The 24,713-nt window shown below is 44.0% G+C and overlaps 1 protein-coding gene across 2 annotated transcripts; it reads left to right on the top strand.

Moving 5' to 3' along the window:
• The first annotated feature begins 3,618 nt into the window (after positions 1–3,618).
• COMTD1 (catechol-O-methyltransferase domain containing 1) lies at positions 3,619–10,927 on the top strand. 2 transcript variants are annotated; one of them, XM_061451008.1, is made up of 7 exons: positions 3,626–3,788; positions 5,108–5,238; positions 6,326–6,431; positions 7,217–7,335; positions 7,588–7,642; positions 9,647–9,780; positions 10,543–10,927. In XM_061451008.1, the coding sequence occupies exons 1-7, from the start codon at positions 3,707–3,709 to the stop codon at positions 10,693–10,695; spliced, it is 780 nt and encodes a 259-aa protein (XP_061306992.1). In that variant the 5' UTR covers positions 3,626–3,706; the 3' UTR covers positions 10,696–10,927. The 2 variants fall into 2 exon arrangements, with proteins under 2 accessions (XP_061306998.1, XP_061306992.1); XM_061451014.1 differs by lacking the exon at positions 5,108–5,238 and having other exon boundaries at positions 3,619–3,788.
• The last annotated feature ends 13,786 nt before the right edge of the window (positions 10,928–24,713 follow it).

Consider the following 24,713-nt stretch of genomic DNA (forward strand, 5'->3'; position numbering starts at 1 on the left):
ATAGTTCTATATGGAGTTCAAAATACTTTAAAATACTCTAACATCATCTGATTTCTCCAGCTTTTGCAAAGGGATATACACTGTGGAGTGTAAAATTATTAAATATGTACACTTCATCTACAATGCCTGAGACAGATGAATGAACATGTAAATATGGTAAGTAAAATCTGTTTCAGTTTTAATCAAAGAGATTGCAAAACCCCATTAAAATTACATAAATACAAACAATAAAATGCTTACAGGTTTGTTTATCTGTGAGTAGCTTAAAAGGTATGGGAATTCATGGCTTCCTGGTTTTTCTAACTGGCCCCATCCGTACACATCTTCATGCACCACGTCGATGTGGATAACTTGCTGATCTGCTTTGCCAGTCCCATTTCTACATTTTCTACAGAGCTAAATGACACCAAGGTGGTTGGTGTGTAACGTTTCCACATACAAAACACTCCTGGGAGGAAGGTTTCACCAGAACTACTGACTATTGCAGGTATCAATTACCTAGTGTTGTGGTTTAACCCCCACCAGCAGCTAAGCATCAGTCACTCGCTTGCTGTCCCCCAGTTGGATGAGGGAGAGAATCAGAAGAGTAAAAGTGAAAAATCTCATGGGTTGAGATAAACACAGTTTAATAAGTAAAGCAAAAACCACATGTGAAAACAAAGCAAAACAAGGAATTGATTCACACATCAGCAGGCAGGTATTCAGCCATCTTCAGGAAAAGAGTGGTCCATCACACACAACAGTTACCTGGGAAGAAAAATGCCATTGCTTCCAATGTATCCCCCATTTATATATGGAGCATGAAATTCTATGGGATAGAATATCCTTTTGGCGATTCATGTCAGCTGTTGTGGCTATGTTTCCTCCCAGTTTCTTGTGTATCTCCTCACTGGCAGTGTATGGGGGAAAAAAAAAAGTCCTTGACTTAGAGTAAGCACTACTTAGCAACAACTGAAACATCAGTGTGTTATCAGCATTATTCTCATACTAAATTCAAAACATAGCACTGTACTAACAAGAAAACTAACTTTATCTCAGCCAAAACCAGGACACCCAGTGACTGTGAAGCAGTGAATACATTACCAATATGAATAAAGTGAGGATTTGCACACACTGAGGCCAGCTACTGACTAGCCAGTCTGAATACTGTCTGTCCTACTCTTTATGTTTCACAAAAGCAGTCATGTTCTGGCTTCAGACTGAAGATGCTGCCAAAGGCCTCCTACCCTTTCAAGAATGCTATTCCAGGGAGAAGGCACTTTCAGGCGCAGCAAATATACCTACTGACTATAACACTGGGAACAGTCCTGATCTCCTGTGAAGTCTGTACAACTGGATCTACCTTACAGATATAGGGAGCAGTGGGGTTTGTACCCATGTCCACTTCACACTCAGTTTTCATCTCTAGGTAGCCTTCACCTTAGTCAGCACAAGTAGTAGGCAGAAATCTACCAAAACATTTAAATGCTCAGGTAACCACAGCACTGCTATCATGTGCCTAATTAATCTGATTCCTCAAAGTTTCCTATTCAGTAATATTACCAGACCTATGTAAAATGAAGCAGCTGGCTCTTTTCAATTTGGTTGGAAGACTTTACTTCTTTTATGACTCTAAGAAAGTGTTTCATCTTAACTCACATACCAGTTGTCTAAAGGAAACAATGCACTGTCCAATACCCTGAGACAGTAAAACACCCCCTGACACTGCCGCCCCAACTAAGCTACTGCTGTAGAAGAACTTGTGGGGCAGGGGGTTCAGAGACTGTTCAGTATGTCAGCAATTCTGTTCACCAGTTCTCTTGGAGATTTCAGAAACTTGAAGTTTCCAGAGAGCTTCACGTGAGGCAGCACGTTGAGAGTCGAGAGGAAAACACAGCATCGGAAGCTCACAAATTTAGTGCTCCATGAAAAACCAAGTCCCACAGTTACTCTCTCCCTCCTGCTGCAGTTGTAGAGAATACTCACTAGATGGAGTTGCACAGTCACAAATCTGATTTATGGCCGCTGGAAGAGTTTGCTGTCTCCCACAGTTCTGTTCGGCCTAAAGCTGACACATTGCAGCCCTTCCTGATAACTCATCTTCTGAAAGATGGGATGAAAGGTTTTCATATAAAAAAAAAGCAAAATGTACACAGAGAAAGTGATGAGATACTGAACAAGAGAAAAAGAAGCCGACAACACTCACAGCTTTCAAAATCAAATAAATTTTATAAGTGAACTGAAAGATATTTTATCTACCAAGACAGACCAGATAACTTTCTTTGTTCTGCAAGTCAGAAAGCACTTAGTGCTTGACATGATTAGCTGCTGCAAAGGAAATACAAAAGCTCCGAGCTCAAGTCTCTTTAAATAAAGCCTAGCACATACTAAAAATACAGGGATAGGCAAACCCATATCTCATAAATGCCCCAGTGAAATATTTAATCCTGCACTTAGGGTGTGCTTAAAAAGAAAGAATGTTTTTCTGCTAACTGCTTTAACACTAGATATTTTTGCTACCATAGGACCATAGTTGAAAAGTTACCATCCTAACTCACTGGCACACAATTCACCTGCCTTTCTAGAGATTTGCTATTTGCCAGAATGGAATTTTTACCTGCTTTCATCCCGTATCTGTTGAGGCCAAGTTGCAACCCACTCCATGGCTGCATATTCCCAGTCGTTGCGCAACACTGCTAATTTCATCTCCTTTAGAGATACAAAATGATAGATCTTCACATGTTGCTCGTGTTTTGCAAAGTACAGATACTGCCAGCACTCCACAAAATGAAAATCAAAACCCTGGCCCACCTCCAAAAGGCACTGCAGGAGCCTTTCAGTGTGTATCTATGTAACGCAACAAAAGAAACAGAAAAGTTCTTTTAGCCTCCTTCCTAAGAAAAGAAAATGGCATAGTCGCTATTGGTTTATGTATCAACTCCCTCAGTGACAGATCAGACCAGGGAGGAGATTCCTAAACAACCTGGCTGTCAGTGGCAAAGGCACTGCTGCACCTCGCCTGGAAGGTGTTGCAGAAGCGGGCTGAAACAGCGGCAGAGGAAAGAGAGTCCCGTTCCCCCTCTCGTGGAAGATCTTCCTTAATCCCTTTCACTTGGAAACTCACAGTTCTTTTGCGCACAGAACTGAACACCCACAATCTTACATCCTTTTGGTAATGAATCTGCTCACACCTCAGCTGCGAAACCCAGCTGTGCTAGGGAGGGAGGGAGCACATTTCCTAGGCTGGTTGGAGGACAAGGCTCTCACAAGCACGTTTCTCGGAGTTCCTCCATCAGAGCCCATTGCTAGCTCTCACAAAACTTGTGTTTCGAAAAGAAGTCTGCACCAAAGGCATACCGGAGCCTCCGAGGAGGTGGTGGTACAAACCCCAGGCGATGCTTCTGTCACCTCACACGCCGCTACAGAACACGCCAGCGGGAGGAGAAGGAAAGCGCCGCACCTCCCGCGAGATGCTCGCCCTCCCGCCAGCAAGGCCCAGCATCGGGCACCCCGGGGAGCGGGTAACTCCGGGCACATGCGACACCGCGAGCACCACCCTGCCAGGAGGCGGCAGCAGCAGCCCGGGGCCGCCCCAAAGCACGCCGCGCCACATGCCTCCCGCCCCGGCTCCTCCCGCTGCCTCGTCCCGCCCCTCCCCACGCCCGCGTATGACCGGGCCGCGCCGCTCGCACCCGCCGCGCCGCTCCCGTCCTGTCTCGGCCCCGAAATGCCCCTTTTCAGCGTGCCCAAAGAAGTGGCCGTCGGGACGGCGATGCTGGGGGTCGCCTTTGCCACGGGGATGCTCGCAGGTAAGCGGCACCCACGCACCCCTCCATGCACATGGGGGCTGCGTCCTCCTCGTGTCCCCACCGGGGAACGGACCGGACGGGACCGTGGCGTCCCGGCAGCATCCCTCCACCTTGGGCTGCCCCGCGGACCGGGACTCCGCTGAGCTGCGGTGGTAGGTACGGTGGTGCGCTCAGAGCCAGAGCCTCTCCTGTAACCCAGCTACTGCAGCGCTGGGGCCGAGGCCACGGGCCCAGCAGAGGAGAGGGGAGGACACGCTTCCAGCCCTGCCCCAGGTTGCATTTATTTGGCCGAAGCCCGAAAACGCTGTGTTGGTGTCCTGACCACAGCTTTCTCTTCTGGTAACAGTTTTACTTCCATTCCCCGGGGTCAAGGGAAGAGTGAACCCACCATCAGGCAGGGGGCGGAGGCTGGTGTTGCAACGCAGCCGCTCGGGTACTTACTTACCCCTTGACTTCAGGGAAGTTGTTGAAATAATCTACACCTCGGGGTGATCGTCTGTAAAATAGAGCCACTAACAAAACAAAATAAAAATCTCGAAATAGTGTTCTTCAATCGCAAGCAACTGCCAGGAGATGTGGAACTGAGATTTTTTTTGTTGGGATTTGGTTGGGTTTTTTTGGTTGGTTTTCGTTGTTTTTGTTTTGGTTGTTTGTTTTTTCTTTTGTTATTTCTTTAAAATATTTGGCCCATTTAGTAAAAGAAACATTGGGCATCAAAGCTGTGATCAGTTCTGTATTTAAGTAGACAAGCAATAGTCCTTGAATTTCAGCTTTCAGCACCTACTTCCTTTGAACACTGGTTTCACGCTAAACAAGCCACTGAGCAATGCCATATTTCCTCTGGCAAAAAGGCCAGGAAGTATTCGGGAGACCACAGGGCTTGAGAAGATGCATCAGCTGACAGCCCTAAAGACCAGCAGCCTCTATCAACTGCAAAACAAGGTCCCTGGAGTAAGCAAATAGTGTGCCTCATTCATGCTTCTCTCGTTACACTTGCCCTTTGAGTTTTGATGCAGTTACTTGTGCTGTAAGAACATGACAGCTCATAACCTTCACATCAGCCACTGATGCAGAGTACCACAGCACTCAATTCTTTGCCTTTCAGCCTTTGCAGGCTTGGGCTGGACATCTTAGAGGTTAAAAAGAATAAAATTATATGTGTATATATATACCCCATTGAGCTGTTTAGCTATGTTGCATTTTCTTTTCACTGGACTTTTCAGAGCGAAGAACTATTTAGCCTTTAGTAATACTTGAGTGTTTGCTTTATTTAAGCAGGCAATAACTGAAAAAGATAAATGTTTGTTTGTTTCTTGTAGGTAAAAGATTCCCTTTAATTTTTGGGACACCCAAATCACCCAGGAGTACTATTGGGAAAAGCAGTCCTATCTGGCAATACATACTGGATCACTCTTTGCGGGAACATCCAATTCTAAAGAAGCTGCGACTGGTCGGTATTTTATGCCCTAACACAGCTTTCTGTTTAGTATTGTTACTGTTCCACCTAGGGCTTTTTGGTATTGCCCAGACTTCATCCTGAACAGCTGGACTCTGTGTGATACTCCCTCCTCCATCTTATTGCGTACATACTAGATTTTGTTTTGAACTGGTAATAGCCAGATTCTTCAATGTTCAGGCTACCTAAATGAGTGTAATAATATTACCACACATTTTAGACTTGTATTTTTTTTTTTGAGCTATGGCTCCCAAGCCCATGTGTTTGGTCCATGCTTGATTTTGACCTGAACAGATGACTTCTGTTCATTTCAGTTGGCACATAAGGAAATGGTACCTCAGAGAGGCAACACTGGAGCAGGCTCCAGTATCAGAGCTCAGAACAGACCTCATGACTCAGGACTAAGTCATTTCAAGTGAAACAAACTACTCCTCTATAAAACCAATTAAATACCAAGTACTGGAGCTGGTTGATTAGAATGAGCCCTGGAGGAAGAAAGGAAGTGGGTGGACTGTTCAGCTGTCATGGCACAGCCCTGCTACCCCCTCCTCAGTGCCAGGGGCCCTTCCACACTGGCATAGGTACTGCTTCTCCAGCTCTGTGCTGCATAGCCAGAACCATGTGATCTGAGCTTTGGCAACAGACTTTAAACTATCAGTTCATAAAACCATCCTACATGTCTTGGAGGAATAAGGACATAAAGTACAAAGCTTATAGTTAATTTTAAAAAGTGCATCTGTTTATGTAAATTCACAGAAATAAAGGACTTTAACAGTCAAGCCTCCTCTATGGCTCTCCATCAGCTGTAACTATTGCAGTTTGCTACAGTCACAGTAACTCTGGGGCATATTACTGCTTTGAGTGATTAGCCACTGTTTATGACATACACCGCCCACCCTCCTTGGTTCCTGTTAAATTAAAACCAATTTCTAGCTCGCAGACAGAGCAAAAAGCCATTTAAAATGAGAAAGGCAGGAGAATCTGTTTTTTTCTGTTTTTTTCTCTGTGCATTTTCACTAGGACATTGTTTTGGAAGTTACGGGTTTTTTTGGCTGACATGCTATTTCCCCCCCCTTTCTAGCTCACCGCTGATCATCCTTGGGGTAGAATGATGGTATCCTGTGACCAGGCACAGTTTATGGCAAATTTGGTCAAACTCATTAAAGCCAAGAAAGTTATTGAAATAGGTAAGAGTGTTACTTTGTTCTCTTTATAGTAGAATAAAGCTCCTGGCTGTGCTTCTCCAAATACAGCTGTGTTTACATAAGTATCTAGATACAGGAAGGCACTGCATACCCATCTTAGCAAACAGGTGGGCAAACTACAATGTGAAAAGTAGCATTAGATTTGCACTTGCTTGTCTCTCTTTGCACTCAGCAATTCCGGCATCAACATGGATGTCTTGTCAACTCTGAGGCAATCTGGAAAAATAAGAGATCACCTGGGTCTCCACCAGCTGCAGCACAGGGTGCATTCTTTCCTTCCTGTGTCAGTTTCTTGCCACAAGGAAATGTTTTGCTGCACAGGCCCTGCATCCAATCCACTTTGCTTGATGCACCTGTATTAGCAGGATGTCACAAAGCCAGACTGATGCTGAGCAGCCAAGTATGGGGTCTCACCATCTTCATTCTTGACCTGGTTATTACCTGGCTGTTACGGTTATTTTGCTGCTGGTCCAGTCCCTTGGCTCAGGATTTAGCTCCACTTTTAACTAAGGGTGCTCCTTACAATGCAGGATAAGGCTTTGCACTGCGTGTCCAGGAGACTTTTGGACAAAGCCACCATGAAGGTTTGCTAAAATATTGGTTCAAAACCAACAAAGTTGAAGCAACAATTCCTCCCAACCCACCATTACATTAAAAATGAAGGGGAAAGCCTTTTGTGTCCATTAATAAATTACCATCCTTGCCTCCTTTGGGGGTTTTACTCTATTATTTATGCTAAATGTTCATGACTCTTGTGATTTTCCTAGGTGTTTTCACGGGTTATAATACCTTGAATATGGCACTTGTCCTGCCAGATAACGGCAGAGTTGTTGCCTGTGATATAAATGAGGACTATGTCAAAATTGGAAAGCCACTGTGGAAGGAGGTAAGCAGCATCTCTTCTGTTACTCATTTTTGCATGTCAAGGGATTTTGGTATCTTAGACTTGCATATCCATTAGAAGCATTCCTATCATTAAAGGAGGCTGAGACACTTCAGCTTGGCAAGATAAATGAGTGATGTCTGGAACCTAGAGATAATAGAAAAAGTATCTGAACAACAGTCACTCTTGGGGTGCAACCTAGTGACATGGGTTTTCTTGACTGCTTTCATTAACTCTTTATTCTTTTCATTCTAGGCAGGAGTAGAGCATAAAATTGACCTACGGATTAAGCCAGCAATTCAAACACTTGGTAAGTATCCTAAAATACTTCTGATTTTACCTTTTCCTAGAAATAGAAGATGAATATAATACTGATGAAATGTAAAGCCAAATATGCTTGTGTATGTGATTCGTTTGCTAACAGTAAGAAGGCTTCCCTTATATGAAAAAAAATACGTAAATCAGAAAACTTCATAACTTTGGAAGTTCATAGTTTTCCTGCATGCTAGCAGAGAGGAGGAAAACGTTTGCCCTATGTAGTGGGCTATACTGGTCAGTCACCTGCCCTGTCCATCACCTTGTTTAATCTATAAAGTACAATTGTCAGCTGCTTCTGGGAAAGCTGATTTACACAGATTAATTAGACAAAGCCCAATTTCTCTTATCCATTGTCCATTCTAAGCAACTAGTCCTTTGTTATAGACAGGAAGAGTTTTGTGAAAGGGATGAGGTGCAGAAAAAAACAGAAGCCATTGTAAAATTTAGTGTATAACAGTTGAATTGTGTCCAGAAGAGTTCAAATTTAGGATCTGATAGTATCATGCAAGGCGATAACTTTTATCATTCAAGAAAATAAGATGCAGGGCAGAGGAAATACTAATAAATATTCTGAAAATGCAAGAAATTTGCTAGGAATGGAGGAGGTAGAAGAAATTTTCCAGGAAAGGATCCAGATCCACCAATAACCTTGTATTACTTCCAAATTCATCCATCCTTTCAGAAGGGGCAAATAAGCAGTCTGCTAGGATGCACTGCTGTCCTTGAAGTCTGATGGAGAGCTTTGTCTAGGCAGTGCTTCAGCCAAAAAGATCCTGACAGATGATGTTGACAGAGGATAAGGGCAGGGGCTGGCAAGAGGGGATACCAAGAACCTTAGGAAGGTAGCAGTCAGCTGCTCCATAAGTGGTGATTTGGAGTTCTCAGACAACAAGTCAGTTTCTGAGAACTTAAAACCAGATTCCACTTGCCTTGGCCAACAGAAGGACTAGTTACAGCAATCTTTTGATGTGATAAAGATCTACGACAGGGTTTGTTCATGACCTGTTGCTGTGGTTTAAGCCCAGTTGGCAACTCAGCCATGCAGCAGTTCTCTCACTTCCCCCCCCGCCTCTCCCAGAGGGATGGGGAGGAAAATCAAAAGAATGTAACTCCCCCGGGTTGAGATAAGAACAGTGCAGTAACTAAGGTATAACACAAATCACTACTGCTACCACCAATAATAATAATGATAAGGGAAATAACAAGGGAAGAGAATACAACCGCTCACCACCTGCCAACCAATACCCATCCCAACCCGAGCAGTGAGATCACCCTTCCGGGTAACTGCCCCCAGTTTATATAGTGGGCATGACGTGCTGTGGCATGGAATACCTCTTTGGTCAGTTTGGGTCAGGTGTCCTGTCTCTGCTTCCTCCCGGCTTCCCCTCCTCCCTGGCAGAGCATGAGGCTCAGAAAGTCCTTGGTCAGAGTAAACATTACTGAGCATCAACTAAAAACATCGGTGTTATCAGCGTTGTTCCGAGGCCGAAAGTCAAAAACACAGCACTACACCAGCTACTAAGAAGGAGAAAAACGACTGCTACTGCTGAATCTGTATCATGGTACTTGATAAGCAAAGAGAGATTCGCATTTAGGACTTGTTCATAAATGCACGAAAAATCCTAATTCATTTAGGAAAACAACTCTCCTCAATCAGCTCAAAAAAAAATACCTGAAGGTGTAGAGTGTGCCCAGTTTCAAACTGTTTGCCCTGGTTTTACTGCACCTTTCAGCAGCCCTAGCTGTATGCTGCAGTTTTAGAACTATTCCATGAACTTCTAAGTAGGCAGAACTCAGTAACTGAGTGTTTTATGGCATACATTATGTCTAAATTGGTTTCTGTGGGATAGGCTTTTCTGGTAATTAGCTGTAGAGGAATAAACTGCCTGGTCAAGGCACCACAAACATTATTAAATGAGAACTTTGACACAAATGGATGACTTCCTCCCACACAGCATTAACCAGGGTGCAATGACTCACTTTGTTGCTCATCTAGATGAACTGTTGACCAGTGGAGAAGCGGAAAGCTTTGACTTTGCTTTCATTGATGCGGATAAAGAAAGCTACAATGAGTACTATGAAAAATGTTTGCGCCTCATAAAAAAAGGCGGAATAATAGCTATTGATAACGTAAGTACTGGGGTGGTAGTGATAGTGGCACAGGGCATTACTGCTTTTGCCTCCGGGAAAGAAACAAAGTCATAGTGGGATTTTAGTAACGTCATTTCTGACCTGCAACTTGGTTGCCAATTGCAGTGTTTGTTCTATATTATAGAACAGAGGCTTTAAAATTCAACATAAATTCCTAAAGTAAGCTGTATGGAACACTAATATAAGCAAGGAATAAAACCCTTTAAAAGAAAGGACTAATGTGCTAAATACATGTTAGTACATAAACAGCCTGTGATAGCAGAAACTTATCAAATTTTTTGTAATATATTATAGAATATATTCATATTATTTATATTTATATTACAAATGTATTTGTCTGATTTGTCTTATAGTATTTTCTACTATATATAGTACTTACACGAGATCAATGTAACACTTGCAATCAGTAACTACTAATAAGTTACCAATTAATAATTTTTACTAGAAAGAAAGAGTGATGTTAAACTTGAAGCACCTTCAGGGTTATGGTGGCACCTGAATAGGGGCTTTTAGAAATACCTATTGTTTAAACACATCTTTTTCATTTAGGCTTCTAATTTGTAGCAGAGGTACAATTAACCAAATCTGTGGACTCCCAATCCCACTTGCTTATGAGAACTATATTTGAGACTAGAAATCTTAAACACAATAAATACTGATTTCTGGAAAATAAGCAGGACCTTTGTGGCCCATGGAACACACTGGGACAAATTAGGTGCATGACATGTCTTTTTTCAATAGGTCCTATGGAACGGAAAGGTGCTAAACCCAAGAAAGGATGACTTGGCAGCCCAGAGCATCCACCACCTCAATGAAAAGCTTCTCAGAGATGCACGAGTCAATATCAGCATGATCCCAATGGGGGATGGAGTCACATTAGCATTCAAGTTGTAACTGAAGGAAACCCAGCAAATGGGAAACAAAAAGTAGCATCAAATAATACGGAAAAATGCAGGCAGCATCAAAAATGGTCATTTAACCTGTAACTCCACTGGGTATCATAGTCTGGGAAAGTAGAATTTAGGAGCAGCAGGATCCTAAACACAGCTAAGTCGAGAAGAGAGACTTATTTTGAGATCCACTACAATTTCTTATTCTAATTGCAATAAAGCAAATAAAGTTATGTTGTTGCCTTTGTAAGACGGTGATTGAAAAACATCTCACTCTGTAGAATGACAGTTCCCAGCAAGTCAATACAACAAAGTAGTTTTCTATCCTAAAATAGGCTATTGAGTAGCAGAATAATCAGTCCTACTATCAAAAGGAAGTGGAGTTTACTAATATTAATAGCCATTATAAAAAAGGGATTTTAATGAAATGTACATGACATCAGGGAGATCATGAGCCTTCTCTAAAATAATGAAAGTCACCAGTAATCTTTGATGGGCACTACACAACAAGCCTCAAATATACACTTGTCAAAGGATAAGTGGGATTTCCAATACAGAGCACTCCCTAAAACCTTTGTGTGCAAGGACTGGGCTTCTTTAACTTAAGCAACAGCGAAGGTAGATTTTTCTGAAGTCAGAATGAGGAAGAACAAATGGACAAGGAGGAAACCAAAAGAATTCTTCCTGTTCCTTCTCTCCCTCCCGCCTGCCCCCAAAGAAGCAACTTGCTAGTGCTTGTTTCTTAGAAAGCTGCAAACACAGAGCATTGGAGGCAAGTCTACAGAAGGAAAATGATGATTGCATGACGATGCAATATGGCTGTTAACTGGCTATATAAATCATTGCTGCAAGCAGAGATTCCGTTCCCTAAGCAGCATGTGACAAAATTATGCTTTCTCCATGCCCTAGCACAGTATTTTTCCTCAGTATTCTTAAGTCCTAGTTAACTTCATTTGCTGTGTCATTCATTACTCTAGTTTCACCCTGATTCATTCTGTAACATATTTGTCCAAGAAACTAGTTGAAAAATCTCACCTTACCCGGGCACAAGGAAAGAGACTCAAGTTTCAACATTGTTACAACTGACTACTCAGCTCATGTTTTTGACATTTCGGTTGGGTGGCTTGGGTTTGCATAAGGGACAGACATTCAAGGCACAGGTTTTACCTGTCTCAGACACTCATGGTAGTATACAGCAGTGGTAGAGTAATGAAGAAAGGAAGCATTACACGATGGTTTCAGAGTGGGACAGTGAGCAAGGAGATCCTGATTCTACATCTGTCACTTGGACTTAAAACCCTGATTCAGCAGAGCATGTCAGGATGTGCTTAAGTACTTTGCTGAATTAAGGATTGGCTGCTGTAAAGTTAAATCTGTATCTGGGAGAAGGACAGGACAAGGAGCGTATGGCCCTCAAATGAGATTTTTTTAATAGGGCATAAAGGTTTCCCAATTTCTTTTTTTTCAAACTTTTGTGTCCCTCAGTTTTCTTATCTGCATAAAAGAAATAACTCCTTACTAAAGTCTTAATGACTGCAATAGCTCTTAGATGGACTGACTAAAGAAATATACAAGATCATTATACATTTGCTTGCAAAGCTTCTGGCCATGTTCTATATTGAAATTTTACTTTTTAAGTAGGTAACAAATTGTAAGTATTACAAACAAAAAGTGGGTATGTTAGCAGCTGGAGCAGCCTCTCAAATATTCCTACTTTCAGAGGCTATAGATTGACAATCATGAGTGAGCCAGAAGTTATTCAGAATACGTACCCTGGCATAAGAGTACCATGATGGCCTTTCCCAAACACACAGAAGTGACTGGAAGATTAATTGCAGACTCTGTTTTGCTACTAATTTCCAAGTTGCAAGAATCCTGTTAGCAAAACCAAGCCAAAAATGGGCAACACCACGAGCATTTTGCAAGAAGCTGCCAAATAACGGTTCAGCAACATTCAAAACCAGATATAAACAATCATAGGTCATATATTCAAAAACTCTTGTTCTTTGAATGGTGGGAACTGGCAAAGTCCCCATCACCTGTGCTAGAGGAAGACCTGCCGTATGCCTGAGGCTGAAGCTACGTGCAGCCAGCTAACATTTTGTCCCTGCTTTAGACTCTGCTCCGTTTTAAATATGCAAAGCATAAAGTGAGCATTTTATCAAACCTGCCTCCATCCTGATCGCTTAATTACCATTAGAAAGAATAGCAATATGTCCCTAAACTATAGATTGATGAGCCATCTGTAAGCTGAAACAAAGAGCAGAAGGAAGCTTAATTGAATCAAATATTTAGAATACATTACACTATCTTGTAGTTACTCAGAAGCTGGCCTTCTCTTCAGGCTTCTGTCCTGCGCATCTGGAATTCATCACCACTAACTGCATTTAATCCTTCAACCTTACTACAAAGTGACTACTGATAATACATAATTATGGTTTAACTCAAGTGGTGAATCAGCTTTTGGGAATTTGTGGGGACAATGGAAATTTAGGCCTTCATTAGGTGCTGAGAGTGGACTACTTAATAATGTAGCACAAGTCTTTGTCTCTCTCTAATGGCAAGATCATGTACAGGAGCTTGTGTGTCTGCTCACCCCTGCTAGGTAACACGCCTGCCTTGAGCTCCTGCTCACACTGTAGAGGCTCAGGATTTTCCACTGCTAAAGAGGAGCCGACCTGGGAGCCCAGCTGTTTGTGCAACACCATCATCTCTTCTCGTTGCAAGGATTGACCCCAGAGAGGCCAACACAGGTGACATACATACAGCTGGGACTTGCTTAGGAGCAAATGGAGCTGAAGGATAGTGCATTAAAATAAATAAAAATCCTCCTAGTGCAGTAACTCCCAGAAAGGATGTAGTCCTAGGGTCAGATACCCCAGTCCCTGCTCCAAAGATGTCACATTTATGCTGGTGCTGTCTCATATTTGGATGGTAATGGGGAAAGGAACAGAAGACTGTTTCAGAGCAGCCCTTCCATCTCTACTAGCTGATTAAATGAGGACACTCATTCAGCAGTGCTGCCATGCTCCCCCTTCTTGCTGGCCCTCTCAGGTATACCCAGAGGAAAGACAGCAAGAGCTTAGAGACATCTACAGGTGGGAAACAGTCAGGACTCATAGAATCACAGAATGGTTTGGGTTGGAAAGGACCTTAAAATCGTCTAGTTCCAACCCCCCTGCCATGGGCAGGAACGCCACACACTAAACCATGTCACCTAACACTCCATCCAACCTGGCCTTGAACACTGACAGAGATGGAGCACTCACAACTTCCCTGGACAGCCTGTTCCAGTGCCTCACCACCCTCACAGTACAGAACTTCCTCCTTATACCCAATCTAAACTTCCCCTGTTTAAGTTTTAACCCGTTACCCCTTATTCTATCACTACAGTCCCTAATGAAGAGTCCCTCTCCAGCATCCTTGTAAGCCCCCTTCGGATACTGGAAGGCTGCTATGAGGTCTCCATGCAGCCTTCTCTTCTCCAGGCTGAACAGCCCCAGCTTTCTCAGTCTGTCTTCATATGGAAGATGCTCAAGCCCCCTTATCCTCATGGCCCTCCTCTGGACTTGCTGGTGCTGTCCCTCCAGTTGAGATGCATACAGCTTGGTTTTATCTAACCCATCTACTGAAACTGCACAAGGCCTCCTGCATCCCTGCACCACCCTTGCACTTCCATGAGGAATATCACCATGCTGAGCAGCTCCATCTGCTGTTCCAAAGGGTGGGTATACCAACACATTTGGATAACCTATGACCTCCCCACGCACAAGAAATCTGCATCCACTCTGGGTGGTTTGCAGCACGTTTGATTTTACCACTCATTTCATTTTCACAGGAGCGGCAGCACTATCACATCCCCCCCCCCAGAATGAAAATGTGGAAAGCCACAAGCAAAATGAGAAGGGTCGTTTGGGGAGGGGTGTCTGATGAAATCCCAAACAAGAAGTACTTAGTGGGAACGACAAAGCCAATTCTTCCCTCTTTACGTACATAAGAGGCGCAAACCAGCATTTCCTGACAGAGTGAGCGCTGAAGTTCCCTTGGAAAAACTTAAAGGTAATAATTTCTTCCTTTTATTGTCTCCTCACCCATCAGCTGCTCTGTTCTCTGGCCTGTCAGGCCTTGCCCCTGGGCAGTGGCTTTTCTCTGCTGCTGCATATTGTGCCAGTGATTTGCACTGGGATGAAAGGCTTTGCACTGCAAGTATAAAGCATTACCTCTGCATAATTCTAATCACACACAAATTGGTCTTATGCATTTGCATCTACTGGTGGTTTCTAAGTCACCTCTTTTATAATAATAATTTTTAAAGCAATCTTTTGAAAAAGGAAATGAACAAACATAAAACCTGTAAAAGAGGAAAATTAATGTGGGATTTCAGACAAGTTATTTATTTTCCTTTTTGGCTCAGTGTAATACTGCAGGGATAAGCACATAACTAGCTGCTTTAATATTTACTCCTATTATAGGAAAAGTAAACATTGCTGATAAGTCACTGCTTTCCAGGATTAGATTTCATATTTTAGAGACTGCTTTAAATTAATGCAGAAGCAAACATTATCTTTTCTTCTTATTCATATATTTCCCTAATGAGTTCCAAGCAAATTGTGCCTACTTATATTTTATGATTTTAAATAATTAAAACATTTTATGGAGGCAACTAAAATTCTCCCCAGAGTTAGCAGAAAGATTATTGATTGAACAGATCTGAAGCTACAAGGGAAAAATTATTATTTAGTTTAAAGGCTCGTAATTTTATTCCTGTTCACCTACTGAAAAACCAAGAGGCTCTGTGCATTTTTACAGCAACCTTTTGAGTTATGTCAGTGAGCCGAAAGTAGTAACTTCTTGACATCATGAAATTAGATTTGCAGAAAATAGTTAATGAAAAGCATTACTGCTGCTGTCACAAGCAAACGCAATCCCTAACTACTGCATACACGCACAACGCCACAGTGCTCCGTATCCAGGATAAAGCCTGGCTGTACGTTCACAACACCAAACATTTGAATCAGATCTACAAATGCAAAACGTCAACAGAAGAAATCTGATCTCGGGGAGGACTGATGCACAGGACACCCAGGCTCTATGTGTCCTGTCACATGGCATGGCCACAGGAGTCCAGAGGGTTATGGCCCAGATGTTACTGGCCTGTAGCAGAAGCCCCAGCAAAAGAAAGGCAGCTTCTGCCAGCATGAGAAGAAAAACAAACGAACCAAACAAACCACAAGAAGCAAAATGGAAACTGACCAATGCATTCTAAAACAGGTATAAAAGAAATCTGCAGAATGGATGCTTGAAAATCTAAATGGAAATAAAAACCAGTAACAGCTGGAGATAAAATTGAGGCTTATGTGTAAGGAACTACATGCTTGTCTGTGATGTCACTTGTATCTTTAAATGTATGATTTTTTAGGAAGCAAACAGCAGGAGTTTACATTTAAAGGTAAGCAAAACCTGCAGCTCCTTGGGCCAGCTTAAAGAAAAAAAAAAACGGGGGGGAGGAAATTACAAAACTTATGCAAATACATATATGTACATATAAAGGTCCAAATTGCTGACTTATAAGCATTCTTGTTTACCCTGTAGGTCCTACCCTTTTCCCTATAACAGCTAAACTCACACAGGCTGTGGCTCATGACGCTCAGTGCTTACCTTATTTCTTTACAAGGTATGTTTTTTTGCATTTGCCTACTACAAGTCAACATTGCTGATGTCTGCTACAGGTTAAAGCCTGGAAGGCAAGAGGAGCACTAATACCTGCAACCAGCAGAAGTGGAAAGTTTCATCAGATGGGGACGCACACCTTTCAGTCCAGGCAGTGCCATGAGGGCTTTGTGGGGACACAGAAGAGGCAGCGAGAGCTCCACAATGCTCTGTCTCATGTCAGCCTCCACCTCTGACAAGGTCCAGCTGCACTGTCAGAGGTAACAAAGCATCCATCCCTCAGGTGCTTCCACCCAACAATGTCTCCTCAGCCTCCTGGGCACATCAGCAGGGTATTGGTATGCCACTTCTGCAGTGTCACCTTCAATGTCCTCTAGCCTTTAAATGTCAGCTGCTATAAAATGCTCTCCCAGACACTTAATCCATCTTTTCAATGTAGAGTAATTACTGGGGTCACTCTGAAACAGAAAGCCACAGTTAATTGTGCAACTACTGTGACATCATATATTATAACAAAGAGATTAATACAACCTAAAACAAATTGCAGGGCCCTCCTTGGTTTCCTTTGAACAGCAGAGCTAGACCATATTCCAGTGAGCCTCAAAGTCATCCCCACTGCCAAGGAGCATTAATTCACTAACCAAGTGCAATCGCAAAACAATTCTCACTAGGTCAAACTCCCAACACAGTGGTTCCTTTACAAGAAACCACAGTTTCTCCACATATGTATAGAGTCAGCTTATACAGCACCTCTGGGTCTTCCCACAGCTGTTGTGGGTTTTAGGCACAGTCATTTCCTGGGAACTATTCCCACCAATAGGCAGCAGTCCCTCTCCTTAGGTCATGGGGGTCACCAAGAAGGAGCCAGTAAGGTGTCCTGCTGAGAGCTTGGGCCACAGCACTGTAGCTGAGCAACCTTGCCCCCCATCAAGGGCTGCTGCGTGGGGTCAGACCTATCCTCGCAATCTGAGGCTGATCCAAGCTATCAGTGAAGACTACCTTGAAAGAGAGAAAAGCACAGACACATTTAATCAACACCCAGAGAGCTGGGGCCCCAAAATTCCTTCTGGTTACAGAAAGCATCCCAGGTACCACAAAGCCCATTATACTCCCCTCTCTCATGCATCTTTGGCTACTTTGATGGGTGCTACTAAATTTTGCTTTTCTGATTTTCACCATAACAACTCACATACCAAGTATGTGGGTGATAACCTTTAGCTCAAGCTTAACTTTAAGTGTATATTTAAACTACCAGACATGTACCAGACATAAACTGACAGTCATTCTAAGGCAGGCTAAGGCTTTTGGCTCCTTGCTCACTTCTGCATACCACAATGATGGTTTTCCTTACTGGAACTTTGCAAGTGCTCAGGCACAGAAACCACCTGCTAGGCAAGTCTTGTCTGGGTACCCTCAGCCATTTGCTACAACATGGTAAACTCCTAACAAAAAGTTCAGGCTTGCAGTTGGGTCTGTCTGCTGAACTTGGGAACCATTTATGGTCACCTCCACAAACTGCATTATAGACACATGATTAAAACTGCAAAGCTAAGCACGCAGAAGGTTACAAAAGATTAAATTAATTTGCACAAGCAATCTTAATTTTGACCATCCTTATTACATATAGGCATTATGATACAGATTTTATGATTTCTGCGTTCTACCTCTTACGTGCTCCTTCCCGACATTATTAAGTCTCATTTTACTTCTTTTGCCTTCAGGCTAATAAACCGAGAACCTATAAATAGGTAAATAGCTGGCTTTACACAGGCTGTTCCAGTAGAGGATTCCTAGATCTCAAAAGGGCCAAGCAGCCTTATGCCACGGTCATGTTTCTCTGGAGAAAAAGGTGGATGAAATTAGGAAATCACCAGCAGAAGCTGTAAGTGCCTTTTCTATGTTTAATTATCTTTTCTTTGCACTTTGTGTTTATCTTACTTCATCTACATAAAAGAAAATTGAACTCTAACAGCTACAGCAACACAAAGTCATTTTAGCTAACTCCCTGTACTTTTCCTCCAATGGATCAAAGGCTATCAAGTAGAAGGGAAGAAAAACAGAAGAGGTAGGAGTGGGTATTCCTGGACAACACAAGAGTTATCCAGTGGAGGAAAGCATTAAAATTAAAGCCTGTCTTTTCCTGGAAAGTTTGTACTTTGAATGCTTCTCTTTCCTCCTCTCCCTTGCTGTCAGCCAGGCTGAGGTCTTTGTACCCAAAACCCTGCATGCTGGGTATGCATTTGCTGCTGTGCAGGCAACTCGGCTCATGCAGCCAAGGCAGGCACGTACCAGCTTGCAACAAACACCAATACAATCACTCTGCAGTACGGCCAGCATGCAGGGCTCAGCTCTGCACCCCACCACACCAAACTAAGCATGAGTCTTACAGTGACACTCCATATTTTTAATTCAAGAAATCCCTAATTTCAGGACGAAACTGGATAAACCTAACACAAAAGCCTTGCAAGGCAGTGGGCTCATGCTTCCTGCAGAGCACCTTACTCTGTGCTCAGCAGTGAGTGATGCTTTGCCAAACACAGGGAGAACCAAGAGCAAATGCTGAACTCCATGGCATTCCTCTTGGGATGGGAGTGTGCTGTGAGTTAGGAGGAGCTGCACCTCTGAGAGAGGCTGCTGATGGATGACTGGGGTGGGAATGTGTGGTACACCCCTCTGCCACAGCTTCCCACAGAAGGTACGAAATGGGACTTTGAAACAACTGTTTAGACAGCCGCGAGGGAGAGAAATTTTGAAGCAGAAAGTGTGTTAGTTGGGTTGCACTGGCTGGGAAGGAAGACCTACCAGGACTCCAACATACACACGTGCTCATGGACTTGCCTTGTGATGAGCATGATAAACCAAGTAAGCTTCAGGCTGCATGAGTATGCTGCACACAATTTCAAGGGCATGCCGATGTACCGTAAATGCAGAGAGGACCTTTGCTACAAAGTGTTAGGTCTCACCTGGAGGCTCACCAGTCTTGCACCAGGACTGAATGCTGCACCAGATTTCCCAAGGAACTTCAAAAAAAGTAAAGCAAAATAAAGTATCTCCTTAAATATGGTGGAGGATCAGCCTTCTGTTACAGAGCCTGCAATACACCCACACTAAATCACAGTACCCTGGGGAGGTATTTGTGAGTTGCTGCTCACTAAAAAACACTTAATAAGGCATTGATTTCTGAAGCACTGGAGTTGCCCACTCAGCTAGTGCCATTTCTGCCAACAAAGACTCTGCAGCTGGAGGGCCACCACCTCACTTGTCACATCGCGGGGATGTCTGTCAGAGCTGATTCCATTCAGCCCAACTGGTGAACCTCCCAAGCACAACAATGAGCAGCCTGCATCCTTACTGCAGCAAATACAACTATACCCTCTTTCACTGTGGGCAGGTTTTCTCCAGGTTAAAGGACACACATCAAGCATCTCCAACAAGGAAAGCCAGAAACACTCCTTGCTCTGCTCCCCAAAGCACATGGTGCTAATTAGAGAAGTGAAAATGATAACAGGTGATTCCCATGATCAATTGCTACCCACCAAACATAGCCTGGGCCCAGCCCCTTGCTGGGGCACTTGGTAGTGCATGCACTCCTCCCACGCGCAGCACCTGAGGGGCTCAATGCACGTGGCAAAGAGGTGCTTGCTTGTCTGCTTGGTCAGAGACATGAGACCCCAAAAGACCAACAAAAATCATAGAACAGTTAGGGTTGGAAAGGACCTTAAGATCATCTCGTTCCAACCCCCCTGCCATGGGCAAGGGACACCTCACACTAAACCATGTCACTCAAGGCTCTGTTCAGCCTGGCCTTGAGCACTGCCAGGGATGGAACATTCACAACCTCCCTGGGCAACCCATTCCAGTGCCTCACCACCCTTACAGTAAAGAACTTTTTCCTTATATCCAATCTAAACTTACCCTGTTTAAGTTTTAACCCGTTACCCCTTGTCCTGTCACTACAGTCCCTAATGCACAGTCCATCCCCAGCATCCCTATAGCCCTCCTTCAGATACTGGAAGGCTGCTATGAGGTCTCCACGCAGCCTTCTCCAGGCTGAACAGCGCCAGCTTTCTCCTCCTGTCTTCACCGGGAGGTGCTCCAGTCTCCTGATCATCCTCATCAACCCTTCTACTGCCCTGAGGATCTCAAACTTCCCAAAGAGGGGAGCAGGACACATTAAGGCACCCTCCAGGAGCAGGCAGTGGGGAGCTCAGGGCAGCAGTGCCAGCCACATGGCTCATTGCCTGGCACCATTGATACGCTAGCATTCTGGTTTTGTCTAGGAAAGACAAAACCTTGTCTGTCTGTGAACAAAAGTTGTCCTCGCTCCCCACCTTCCACTGAAATATCATGCACAACAGCTGTTAACAGCCCTTCCGTGTGAAGGGGAGGGTGGTACAGCCACTACTTACAGCAGTGTTGACTACTCTGCTACTGCTTCCCAGGGGAGGCCAGTGCTCCACAGCACCAGCAGCTTAAGCAACCAAAAAGGGTACCTGTGCTTCACCACAGTATCCCCATGGGACAGGCCCTGAGCAGACTTGCTGGGCTCTCATCCCTGTCCTCATACTCCAATTGCCTGACTGGGACTCAAATTAATTGCAAAGATGAGGGAAGAGTCTGTGAACTACCTAGACTGTAGCAGTGAAAGACACCTGGGCTGCAGCCATAGTTTGTCCAGCCTCACCACAGTGCCTGATGCCATCAGACATGGGAGGACCACAAGTGAGGCAACATTTTGCATCCTTCCCATTTGTCTTCTGTTTTTCTGCAGCTGGTATGCCCTGTTGTCCTGTCAGCAAGCACTCTGCAAAACCGAGGGAGGCCAGAACATCTCTTTAAAAATCCAGGTATTTCTATAATGGTATTGCCAAGCCAGGAGCATAGCAGCAGTCGAGAAGATAACCTGCTGTATTAATTAATTTTGTTTAGAGTCTCTATTGGCAGCCAAATGTAGAGAACAGGACCAGCTGCTCCTTCAGAGGCCGACAGGCACTGCCTGGCTCTGACACGGGGCAGGAGGGCACTCGAATTCCAGCATACGCAGTGTTTCTCCTCCTCGAGTTCTATTCCCATAGCCCAGAATCAGCCTTAGAATGAATTAGCCTTGACGCGTTTATTTCCCCGCTAATTTCTCTCTGCCGGTGAGCTAAGCAGAGGTACCCGAGAAACACCCGCGTTAGTTACATGTGGCTCCCTTGAGACGGGTGAGAGTACGCCAGCGGACACGAGGTGGCGCCGTTGTCCCGCGGCTGGGCGGGCGGCGCGGGGCTGCCGCTCGATGCCCCCCCCACCAAGATGCTCCCGGGCCTATGAGTAGCGACGGTGCGACACAGCCGGGCATTGCAGGCGCTGCGGAGGCAGTTACGGACACGGGCACTAGGAGCAGGACGTTACAGGAATGCTCTTTGAGCAGCTGCAAGGGCAAACAGCGCGGTCACATCTACGCAGAGAAAAACACCACCACCACCCTCCAGGTGAGAGCCAAGCCCCTAACACAGCTTAGCAAAACTCACGATTTCTTACTCAAGAAGTTATGAGCACCAAGTGAAGGTTCAGTTAAGGAGTGTTCTTAATAATGCCACGCACCACGGGTCAATAAAACATCCAAGGACAAAGCTCGCTGGTTCCTCACTAGCTGCCTCCTCCCTCAGCCACCCCACCTGTGCTAGGCACAGCTGCAAGGCTGGGCACTTGTGGCTGACTCACACTAGCACACCCAAACCAGCCCTATAAAGGACACCAAGATTAAGCAAGGTCTGTGTAACAGCCATGTAGCATTTAACAGTCACAGCATGGCCTGGGTTGTATGGGACATGCAAGATCATCTCGTTCCAACCCCACTGCCATAGGCAGGTACACCTCACACTAAACTAGCCTGGCCTTAGGAGCTCATAGGAGCATAGGCAAAGTAAACAAAAATGGCACCGAGTTGTTAACAATGCATAATCACTAAACAAAATCAATTAGCATAAGGATCTTCCCCCACAGACATCCCATGAAAACACCTGCAAAGCCTTGAAACATTTCTGATGTTTGCTCTCGTTAACCAGCATAAAGTGTACTGCAGGTATTGCCATGGTGCTGGTTTCAGCAGAAAATTCTCATTCAAAAACATGGGCTGCAGTAAAGGTCAAATACTTGGATATGAAGCATTCTGCCTGCTTGCTATCTCTAAAGGCCTGTCAGCACTCTTCCCAACCCCAGTAGGTAAATGAGTGTAGACTTGAACCAAATCTGTGCATAACACCCCACATCTAATGGCATTTTTGAATTTCAACTGCGTATTGTTTTTCAGAAACTGCTGCACAAAAAGATTGCCTTTTTAATATGAGCATCAGTATTAAACTCACAGCTACAGAAGATGCCGTATGTTACACTCACAAAAATTAATCCAGTAGTTTCATTACTTCCCATTTGACCCAGAAGCATGTGGAAAGATGAATACAATGGACAGCTAAAAGGCAGGTCCAGAAACAATCATGAGAAAGAAGATGTAACTAAGATACAATGAGTACAGACTACAGTGATTGATATAATCAGTGTTTTTATTTCTGTTCCAGATGAGGAAGAGAAATACTCCACTGCAAAGGGAGGCTGACAAACACAACACCATTTGCAACAAATGGGGCCCCACATAACAACCACACCAGCTTTTTGGGGGGGTTTTCCCTCTCTGCCAGTACACAGGAAGCATTTGTACCTGCCATTAAGACACTACTGCAGCAGGCGTGACCCAGCATTTGTCATCATTAGTGGCTTACCTTGTGTAGAATTACTTTCATCTGTGCTGAGTGGTACCATAAGGAAACAAGGACCTTTAACATAAACCATGCTGAATCACCCATGCATGGGCTGCCTTCTGTTTGCTAGGTTCTACTTCCCACGGAAGCACAGTCACTGTAGATTTAAATGCATCTTTGTGCCCAGGAAACGGACTATTGCCAAAACAAGCCAAACGCCAGAACAGGACATTAGAGGGCAGTAAGCACACTCTATTACCACCTAGCTTTATCCCAGCGATAAAGAACCTCTGCCATGGTGCTGAGGGGTGAAGTTTCCATGGCCATTCCAAAACGGCTCCGAACAAATGTCCTGGTTTTGAAAAACCACTGTGCAAGAGGCAGATTTAAGAATATACCACACGTGAAGAGTGCAAGGTTAACTGAAACAACCTGGAGAATTCCGACACCACAATGAGAACACAGGTGCTCAAGTGCAGCAGACCATGATCTCACGTGAAAGGATTTTTATTTGTGAAAGCACGATTAATTCTCCTCGTGATACGCACACAGACAGCGCCTACTCCAGCTGCACCAGGCAGGAATGCAATGCTACAGTTCACACAAACAAGACGCACAGCCATGCTCAGGTCATTGGTTAACTCAAGTTTTTTTGTTGTATTCAGAATGACACCTGACAAAAGGCTGGCTAGCACTTAAAAGCTATTATTAAGGCTTTTTACATGTTCTAACAAAATGGACCTATTTAAACTACTGACACTCCTTGCCACAAAACTCCAATTACACCATGGCTTCTCTAACACACTTGAAAGTCTGAAAGCCATTTTTATAAGCCGCACTTGAGAGACGACAAGAGATAGCCACTGATTTTCCTTTTCATGCTCAAAGTAGTGATTTATGACAGAATATTTTAGAAAAAAAATCGCATTTCCACAGTTGTCTTAACTACTGCAGAGCCCTTTCATTTCTCCAGTTGCCTATCAGCATTATAACAAATTAATTAAGGTTTATAGGGTGAGGACTAGTAAAGTGATGCACATAGGAACAGAGTAAAATGAATAGGTTAAAGCTTTCTATTACAAATATGTATGAAGAGTTGAAGAGAAGAAGCCTGGAAACACTGTGAAGCAACAAAACCAGTTATACTAAAAGGAGAACCCACACTAAAAGTCAAACATTCGGCTGCACAGTCACTAGGCTTTAAGAGGTCTAGTGCATGAAAACAATTCAAAGTACAGTTCACAAACATTACCATACAGTACGAGTGCACTGAATTGCACCTTACATTCCTCTTCCATCACCAAGCGGTGGAAGTGCTCCTCAGACAAAGACAGTGAGAGCAGTAAAGGAACTCCCAAGCTCAAAGGCTGTCAAACCTTATGTCACAGTCATATTACAAAACTAGTCAGACTAGCAAGCCTGGCCAAGAGCCTGAGCTGGAAGCTTAAGCTCCACTCTATCTTCTGCAAAGGTGGCTCAGCTTTTCCACAGCTAAAGCCTAAACATGGACAGTTTACAACAGAGTACTTAACTCAAGAATCTGAAGACAACAATGCAGTATGACTCAAGACCTCCAGCAAATCACCAAGACTTCTAACAGGTGAAGTCTAAT

Source organism: Pezoporus flaviventris, unplaced genomic scaffold (genome assembly GCF_033815535.1).
Source record: "Pezoporus flaviventris isolate CSIRO_AGI_PZ_B2104156 unplaced genomic scaffold, CSIRO_AGI_Pfla_v1 ptg000001l, whole genome shotgun sequence".
Classification (NCBI taxonomy): Eukaryota; Metazoa; Chordata; class Aves; order Psittaciformes; family Psittacidae; genus Pezoporus; species Pezoporus flaviventris.

Coding starts and splice junctions, on each gene's coding strand:
- COMTD1 (XM_061451008.1), top strand. CDS start 3,707: ATGCCCCTTTTCAGCGTGCCCAAAGAAGTGGCCGTCGGGACGGCGATG. Junction 3,789..5,107: donor TGCCACGGGGATGCTCGCAG/GTAAGCGGCACC, acceptor TGTTTCTTGTAG/GTAAAAGATTCCCTTTAATT. Junction 7,336..7,587: donor GAAAGCCACTGTGGAAGGAG/GTAAGCAGCATC, acceptor TTTTCATTCTAG/GCAGGAGTAGAGCATAAAAT.